The following is a 9,775-nucleotide window of genomic DNA, read 5'->3' on the forward strand; positions in this document are numbered from 1 at the left end:
GGCATAGCCTGAACAAGTTTGTTAAATGCTTTTCAGAGATTGTGGATCATTTGTCTCCCCTACAGGTGAAAGGCGAATTCGTGTCCATACACTGTGTTTACCAGTTGTTACCCAGCTGAGTGATGTTTATCTTGGAGCTGATGTGCAAGCTATTATGGGGCTTTTGGCCAATATGGGTAAGTGCTTAAGGGGAGTTTGAATGAAACCGTGTACAGGTTTACATACAATAGCTAACGATTTAAGCAATATTCTCCATACATTATATAATCCCTTGAGCAGTGGGTGCTTTTTGGTTTGGACTAACATAGTATACATAACTTTTTGATTTGGCAGAGTATGCAGATTGCTAGAGCAACAAATGATGTTGGTGGAGCTGGAATTCTGCATTACTGGTTCCATTCTTTTCTTTCCAGTTTGTAGTTCTGCATGTGCAGCCATATGCGGCTATAGAATCAGTTGTACCTTGTCATGATACTCAAGGTAGTATGCATTTCTTTTCAGCTGTAGATCGGTCAGTTTCTGCTAGTTTAAGTGATGCTCGAGATGCATTGGTGAATGCTGTAATAGATTCTCTATCTGCATACCGGTCTTCTGTTCTAACCATTCAGCAGCCTGGTCTTATGGCCCCCATCTCACTCCGCCTTTTCCCATTATATGTACTGGCTCTCCTAAAACAGGTAAGAACAAAACTCAAACTTCTATGAGTATTGAACTTGTTTCTGTAGACAAACCCAATTAGTTAAAAAGAGGGTTAAGAAAGTATAGTGATTGTGTTCAGTCTCCTGTTAATGTTTCCTTAGGATAAGGAATTTGCTATAGTTAGAGGTGTTTGTTTGCAGTGAATAAGATAGGATTACAGCCCAAGCTTTACTGAATGTCATGGACTTTCTTCTGAGTAAATAAATAACAGAATTTTCAAACACCTCTAGCTGTAGTAGGTTAAGGTTAGCCCAGACTCTTAACAGCTTGATCCTCATGAGAATTTATTGGCACAAGTACTATTCCAGTGGGTGAGAATGTGGCAGTGAAGACTTTTTTTTTTAATTTCTGCTTACATGCAAGCTTTACATTGCCATTCAAAATGTTTTTTGCTAGCTTTCTAGCCTGTTCATGGGCATTGCAAACATGCTACAGCTACAGTGTGGCACCCAAACAAAACTCTTATTCCAGACATTGTTAATTGAAAGGTTAAAAATATTAATGCCCAGTACTTCTGTTCACAGAAAGCATTCCAAACTGGGACAAACACACGTTTAGATGATCGCATCTTTACCATGTGTCAAGTGAAAAATCAGCCTTTAGTGTACCTCATGCTTATGATGCATCCCAATCTGTACAGAGTGGACAATCTCACAGATGAGGTATGAATTGATTTTAATTTGCTGTTTAAACTCTGTGTAATCCCCCTATTTTGTGGGCTTTATACATCAAACTGATAAGTGGGTCTGCCAGAAATGTTAAGCATCATGAAGTACACAATACAGCATTTTACATGTAACTTGGATGGTGTAGGTATGCATCTGTGTACCTTTCAGCTGAGCATCAGATGCTGAGGGCAGAGGTCCTGCAAATGTTCTTGAAGAACTTACTGAAGAATTTAATGAGACTTCAGGGAGCGTCTCAGTCTCATCCAACATGGGATGCCACCATCTCAAACCAGCTTGGTTTGGGTGCTCAGCTGACTTGAAGCAAGTGCCCATCAGTCTACAATGATGGTCTAGGCTGGGATGCCCTGAGACCTCCCATTGCTACACTGCAGTTTGGCATGATAGGCAGAGCTCCGCACATGCCAGTTATTGGGATCAGGCATAGTTGTTGATGGTACTTTATGCCAAGGTCTGTTTGAGGTAGGACCAGGGACTGGATTGTTGGTATATAAGAAAAGATTCAGGTGCAAATCTAAAGTTTTATCAGTATATCTCTTGTTGAGCTGGCAGATCTTTTTTAAAATTTATAAATTGAATTAAGCCTATTTAGAGTAATGTAAATTAAATGCATTAAGACTCGTAAATTGAATGTTGGATTTCTCCACAAATTGAGATTTTAGTAATACAGGATATTTTGGTTGAAGAAAGACATATCAACTGAAGTCCAAGAAACTGTTGAGTAGTTAGTCTGGGAACAAGCATCAAGTTCTTATCCTTCCACTTTCCTTTCTCCCTCACATTCGCAACTAAATTGAAGTATCCTTTTTACAACATAGTTTCCTCTGGCTTGCTTCTCTGTTCAAATGTCACAGGAAACAAACAAGGATAGTTTCAATGCCTTTGGGTGCATCATGGCAGTAGGAGAAGCATGTGAACTCAGTGCTCATTCTTGGTCAGTTGTTACTTCTGCAGTGTCAGTGCATCACAGGATATCACAGATATGATAGATCTGTATTTTTATGTTTATGATTTAATATAAACTAAATATTGCCAAACACAGCCAAAGTAGCAAAGTACTGATTGCTACCTGAGACTCTGTTTACAAGCAGATGTGACTTGCGCATGGAAATTCATGTTTCACAATTCATATTTTTATAAGCTAAAAATCTTTTGTAAGAACACTGCCAGTTGCAATGATGCTGTGTTTAATCAAGAGTGGTAACTGAGAACATTCGTCCCTGCCTGTTAGAAAGAATAGGAGTCTTGTACAACAGCTTGTAAATTTTGTAAATATGTGCATATGAGACTGCATGTAAATTTAATTTTTCAGAAATTTTCCAGGTACCCTTGCATTTATTTAGAAAAGGAGGAAGGTTATTTCACTACACTTTTTAGGCATAGAGCTTAATACATGTGACTTTATTACTTTTGTTAATAAAGATGCAACCTTTAGCTCATTTGTACATTGAACATTATTTGTTGCCCTGACTACCTATTCACATATATAAATGTAATCGGCATATTTTTTTTAGGGTGCCCTCAATATCAGTGACAGAACAATACCTCAGCCACCCATTCTCCAACTATCTGTTGAAAAGATAAATAGGGATGGTGCCTACCTTATGGATGCTGGTTCTGTAAGTTGTCTTTTCTAACATTCATACTGTGTATAAAATATCACATTCTTCTTGAAGCACCATCATTATAATTTTCTAGAAAGTAATTAAGATGAGTGTCATGCACAGATAAATAATTTCTGGTTCTCTCTTTCTAATTTTGCAGGTCATGTTCTTGTGGGTTGGAAAGAACTGTGGACAGAACTTTATCAGCCATGTCCTTGGCGTTTCAGACTATGCATCAATACCACATAATATGGTAAAAACATAATTTAGAGTAGCAATGGTTCCACAGAACTGCACAGGAAAAGTTAAGGCATGACAGTTTAGAATGTCATAGGTTCCTTTCAGATATGTTTAGGGCCTGAATTTATACCTCCATTCTTAGAAAATTAAAATAAGCTTCCATAAATGTTTACATTGGTAGGCCAGCAATTCAGATGGCATTTGTTAATTATGCACCTTGCTCACTACTCAGAGCATCTCAGTCTTCCTCCCTTTCCTTGAATAAACCAGCTGTTTTAGAGGAGAAGCAGTGCAGTGAGTGAATTCAGCTGTGAAGTCAGCCTACCAAATTATAGTAAGGACTCTTTGAAATACAAAAGGCAGGTTCTTGCTGCAGAGTAAACTGATTTGAGAGGGGATGGTTTGATGTTCAGAGAGCCTCTTGCACATCACATCTCTAATTTACTTATTTTCTCTTTCCAGCCCCCACACCTCAGACTAATGGCAGTATGTCACTTTTTTTTTAGATGTTGGGGAGGCAAATTTCAACATGTGTTATATAGTGATCAGCCCCGTAAATACATAATTTCTTTTCTTTAGAGACAATTCATTATCACCCTCTTTATTTTAACAGACTCATCTTCCAGAACTTGACACAGCTGAATCTTCTAGAGTGCTTGCTTTTATTTCTTGGCTGAGAGAGCAAAGGCCATTCTTTCCTATATTGTATATAATAAGGTAAGTAGTATATTATTTTTATAGTGGAATACATTGGCATGTGCATTGAGCAGCCATGCAACCTGCTGCTCATGTGGGACAAGTAGAAAGTTCCCTAGGTGAACAGTTGGGAGTGGCAAACTGCCCTAGCTCCATCTCCCAACTTTTTAAAAGCAGGAATCCTGAATGATTGTTTGCTTCCTTTTTGGTGAGAGCATACATTAAGCACAAGAAGGGATAGCAGTCCTGGTGGCATATACAACTGTGTAGGGAGCATGGAAATGGGAGGGCAATCAAAACACTTTCATATGTATGTTAAAGGTTTGCAGGTTCCATGTGTGTATGGAGAATATTTACCAAAGCTATACCTTCCTTTTTCCTTCAGTGTCAGGAATTGTTCTTTGTATGCCTTCCTATGGCACATGTGTAGCTGTCCCACACATTTATTAGTCAGATTACATCATACTTTTAGGAGTAAAGCATAGCCTATTAGGAATAAAGCATTAACCTGAATATTTCACTCATGCAATATAAAATATGCTTTTTTTTGAAGGGATGAAAGTCCATGGAAACCAAGTTTTCTTCAGAATATGATAGAAGACAGAACAGAATCTGCCTTATCGTACTATGAATTCCTTTTGCATATTCAGCAACAAGTGAACAAATGAGCCACTCAGCTACGCAGTTCATCTGCTCAGAGGAACATTCCTGCCATATTGAACACTTGTGCTTGTAATCCTCCTCCTAAGTTTTGGCCTGATGCAGTTGATGAGTCTCACTGTGATTTTCAAAAAAAGAAAAGAAAAGCAAATAAAGGACCACAGAATCAAATGTATAACTACATGATAGTGTACCTTAAAAAAAAATTAAAATCTATTTGAACACATTGGATGCCTTTAATTTGCTGCAAAATGTTTCTTTGTAAGTAGTTGCGGCATGAGTTACAAAGGCAATATTGAAGAGGTGAACCTTTCTAAACTAGATTTATGTTCAAAAATATTATGTTTCTAACTCTTTATGTTTGTGTGTGTTGCTTTGTGTTTTTGCTGCTAGATTTAAAATGTTCCAAGACCGAGTTGCAGGGAAAATTATATTCTGATTACACAGTATGTATCACTAATTAAAAAATTACATTTTTAAAGGAGCAATGAAACCATTCATTATGAAGTGAACAAATACTTAAAATATTGAATGAACTTGGTTTCCAGTGCTTTTTAAAATGGATTATGATGAATGGGACAAAAAGTGAATGTGGTCTATCTGGATTAAAAATGAATATGAAGTAGTTCATTTTAAAATCCTCAGGATGCCTTGGTATTTTAGTACCTTAAAGAAAAAAATGAACTTGAATTATGCCTCTGTGAGAATTGTAATCAAGTGGCCTGATTCATCTGCAAAAATGACAAACATGGACTTTAGTCTTGGATATTAACATGGTGTGTTTAGTCTTAATTCATTAATTGAAAGTAAATAGGGGAACAAAATGTACAACCAAAAGTCAGGATCTTTTTGTAGATTGCATTTGATTGAAGTTGCGTTTTCTATTGGGTTAAGATTTTATAAAATGCTTACTAGTAACACTAAACCACAATTTTCACTACATTAGGAGCAATGTTAAGTAGCTTATCTGACAGCCAGCATAGCATTCAATCAGAAAAAGTTATGTTTCCATTTAAAGGTGGGGGAAACAAAGGTTTGGCAGGGAAGTATTTTGTGACTTTAATACGATGTTTTCAGAAATCCTTAAGGCTACGTTCTGCATAGTATGTGCATATAGGATACATTTTATTCTTGCCCTGGAAACTACTGTAGATCAAATAATGACAAAATAGTATTTGCATTTTACCATATGTCTGTATAAATATCACACAAGCAACAACCTGTATCAGTAACTTCTTTCTTTAGAGGCATAATTTGTGGATTTCTTTTCTCCCTTTCTCAACTATCTCAAGAACAGTGGAGTGGAAATATTTTTCTATTGGCACTTCTTTTGGCATTCCTTTTTTTGGAATAATCCTTTGCAGCCGTTTCCAGGCCATAGCTTCTTTTCAGCTATAAATGATTAACTGAGGTTGCCTCAGTACCAGGCATCAGTAGGTTTACTTGCACAAGAAGCCACTGAAGTTCTCTAGTGAACTGTGGTATTTAAAACCAGCATTTCGAATCGGAATAATTCTAACTGTGCTGCCTGCTAATCTAGGCAGTCCATCAATGTGCTTTGTGAAAAGTTGCTCACAGGATTGTTACTTTTATGTTTCGAGGAGAGAAATATCTCTTCTTAAGAGGGATTAAAGTATACCTGTTGAAATCTGTTAAGTTGAAGTACATTATTGCGTCTCGTGTGTCTAAGCTTCAGTTGATATATTCAATGAGAATTTGTCAATAATGGTAATCCACTTTAGGAGTATATGATCCTAAAAAGGTGTGAAATATGAATATCATCCCCTGGGTGCCTCATCATTTACCCAAAGTGGTACCTGAATTTCTTAACTTTTTGACACTGTTCCACTGACAGAATGTAGCAAGATCAACCTAGCAAATGCAAAATAACACTTGTGCATAGGTTACTCTACTGACACAGGTGTGCGTGTGGAGAAGGATGCTGTGCGTAGGGATAACAATCCTGAGTTAGTGCTGCTAGGTTTGACACTGCTTTTTATCCTTGCGTGCCGCAATATGCTCCTGTGTACAAGGATCTCCAGTCAAGAGTGAGTGTAGAGGTTTGTTCTGGACAGCTGAACTTCACGTAAGATGAGAATAGTGGCTCTGAATAAACTTGACAGTTTGACGGTCTACTTGATAGTCGTTTCAAGAATATCTCCCTAACCACCTTATGTTTCAGAACTTTGGAACAGCAACCTTGTAATTCTATCTGGGTAGAACACTTTTTGGAATATTCACGCACTTTTTGCCATACTGAAATTTCTAATTTTATTCCTTGTGATACATCTGCTTCAACCTTTATTACTTTTTAATAATGGAGATTGCAGGGCAGACCTGCATGTAAAATCTCCTGTGCTGTACTGTTGCCACATGGTCTGTTTTAAGATTTACAACTTAACTAGGCAAATGTGGCAAATCAGCATGGCAGTCCACAACAGATGTTCTCTATTTTTCTAGTTTAAGATTTTTAAACAATATGCAGTATGACTGATGGATATGTTAAAATCAGTCAGCACCAGAACCATCCATTTGGGTTAACTTTTGTTTTTTCTTTTAAATTAATATGCATGCATCTGAGTCGATTTTGACAGTTTGCAATAACAAGGATGAAATCTACTTTTATTCAGAATTAATTTAACAATATATAATCAGATGCAGGATGGCTGTTAAGGGACCATCAAATGTGACATAAAGCTTCTGTTTAGTTACAGATTAAGTACTTATATAGTATGATTTTGTAAAGTAGTGTAAGATATTGTAATATTAATCCTTGTTTTCTGAACTCAGACTTGGATCTTCAGTGTGAAATTGTAAACCATGCCGTTCTGGATTGGAGGCTAGGTTTTACTTGTTCCCCTTTTTACAGTTTGTAATTTTCACTGTTTTATCCCTGTATAAAGTCATTTGTAACACATGCAAATGCTTATTTTAGCTGTGCTAATTTATCAAATTTGGCTACTCAATAAAAATAAATAAAAGACCTCACAAAACACTTTATCAGTCCTTTATAAACAGTTTGGGTGCCAAGGCCATTTATTGAATGCAGTAGTCTTAGTTACAGTAAGAGGCTCTTCTGTGATTAATCAAATACAGTACTGCTCAATTATACAGCTGTCTGTTGCCAACTTTATACTGTGCAAGTAGTGCACACATTGGGAAATGAATAAGATTGCACTCTAGATCTGGTTCCCAAACGTTTAAGTGGTTAAAAAAAAAAAAGTTAAAAAAAGTTTTACTTTACCAGCCACTCAAGCTTCTGTGGCTATAATGATGAATGGGCAGCAGAGCACCCCCCCCCCCCCGTGGCAGGTTGTTTAACCCTTGATGCACATAGCCTAATGTACCCTGTCTGTTTTGTGACATACCAAAAATTGGGTTGTGACCCAGTTTGGGAACCACTGCTGTACATATTTCAATTTAGTGATTAAAGTATCAAACTATGTGGTGCATAAGTCAAGAAAAATCTGAAAGTCTAAAGATCTAAATTCAATCCACACTGAGACTAGACAAAGTAGGGAACTGTTTGATTATATGCTACTCTTCCATCTCTAAGAAGTAGAGATGTTCTTAAGCATTTTAATTTTTCCACACATTTTGTTTTTCCCCCGAAGGTAAAGTGCAGAAAGCAGTGTTGTGTTTTTATTCTAAGGGCACATTTTTATAAATTATAATCTCTTTAAAAGTGTGCTTCATAGGTGGTATAGTGTCATCAGGTGTAGTCACAGATTACCCATGCATCCACCAGCCCATTATTTTTTCACAGATCTCCCAGTTATTTTTTTTTTGCACATTTCATGGTTTTTTTTACAAAAAAGTGCAGAAAGCAGTGTTTTTATTTCATAATCAAAAAATCACACCACTACTACTAAGAGCAGCAGAATGGTAGATAACATCTACATTAATGTGAAGAATTCTCAATGAACACCATTGGATTTTATGATCATGTGAATAAATCTATTTCAGAGTTATATATTTAGATTAAGATGGCAGCATGTTGACTTGTGTATAATACTTGGTGGAAAAGTTCAGCATAAGGAGCCAATGAGATGTGCTTGTCTGGTGACTTCAACTTTAGCTTGACTGAACATAAGTGGTGAGAAATATTGTACTGTGAGTTTAAGAAAATTATAAATTTTTCATCCTCGAACCTTAATGGCATCTTACCTAGATGATGAAAACTCAATCAGTAGCAGCTTTTGTGACACTACTTGTTTAGCCTTGGAAGTCAGTGATGAGTGTGAAGACACATTTATACAGAAGTAAGAGCTGAAACTGCAGCATTGAGGGAAGCAAAGTGACATGAACATGACCTACGGCCTGAAGAAAGGAGGGGGAGACAGTCAATAGGAAAGCCTTGGGGCTTGAGAGCAAATAAAAAGTATTACCTGCTCAATCCTAACCAACATTCCAGTGCCAATGGAGCCATGCTAATGGGGGCATACACTGCATTCTGTTGGGATGGGGGGCAGTTATGGAGACTTGTCTTTAAGGGAATATCTGTTCCCTTAAAGCTGTGACTAAAGTGGTTTCAGGGGCTCCAAATGTTAGTTTTGATCTCACACATTAGTCAGATAAGTTTCTCCCCCAGCTAGATTGAAAAGATGACTTCACTGACTGGTTTTGCATTCATGTGATGCACTGCCTGTAAATGACTTCACTACTGCAATCAGTGTTCCTGTAAACTGAGGTTGCTAGTCATTCATAGGCAGATGAGAGGCATGAGGAGACTAAGAGAAGCCCACTTAAAATATTAATTGCAAAAAGTTAAATTTTAAAATTAAGGGTTTTGTTACAATATTTTAAATGCTTATGTACATAGTTGAACATATAAGTTTCCAGCAGGTGTATTTTAGATTTCTGTTTCTGAACAGGGCAGCAGCAGATAGATCAATGGTGTGCAGAGTATAATGATTATTTGTTCCCTTGCTATGTGTGAGGTATTTCAAATATATAGTAGTAGATTCAGTTCATATGATTCAAAATCCCAACAAGGATTTTGTTGTGAATATTATCGATACTTGGTACTTATTCATATTCTCATTTTTATCCTGAATGACCATGCCAGCATGCTGTTGCCATATCCCCATGTGGCCGCTGCTCTTCCCATTTTATTGACCTCACTGACTTTCAGCCTTAAAAAAAAAAATGGAACCACAAGAGGGTGAGAATCAACTTTCTGTATCCATG

General features: G+C 36.9%; 1 protein-coding gene across 2 annotated transcripts in view; it reads left to right on the forward strand.

Moving 5' to 3' along the window:
* The window catches only part of SEC24A (SEC24 homolog A, COPII coat complex component), a 44,795-nt gene extending 37,231 nt beyond the window's left edge, over positions 1–7,564 (forward strand). For both annotated transcript variants that reach the window (XM_066615213.1, XM_066615214.1), the window contains exons 17-23: positions 66–176; positions 502–677; positions 1,224–1,361; positions 2,900–3,004; positions 3,150–3,242; positions 3,843–3,946; positions 4,479–7,564. In XM_066615213.1, the coding sequence (XP_066471310.1) occupies positions 66–176; positions 502–677; positions 1,224–1,361; positions 2,900–3,004; positions 3,150–3,242; positions 3,843–3,946; positions 4,479–4,593 (842 nt within the window). In that variant the 3' untranslated portion in view covers positions 4,594–7,564. The remainder of the gene's footprint in view (positions 1–65; positions 177–501; positions 678–1,223; positions 1,362–2,899; positions 3,005–3,149; positions 3,243–3,842; positions 3,947–4,478) is intronic.
* The last annotated feature ends 2,211 nt before the right edge of the window (positions 7,565–9,775 follow it).

The sequence above is a fragment of the Tiliqua scincoides genome, chromosome 2 (genome assembly GCF_035046505.1).
Source record: "Tiliqua scincoides isolate rTilSci1 chromosome 2, rTilSci1.hap2, whole genome shotgun sequence".
Taxonomy (NCBI): Eukaryota; Metazoa; Chordata; class Lepidosauria; order Squamata; family Scincidae; genus Tiliqua; species Tiliqua scincoides.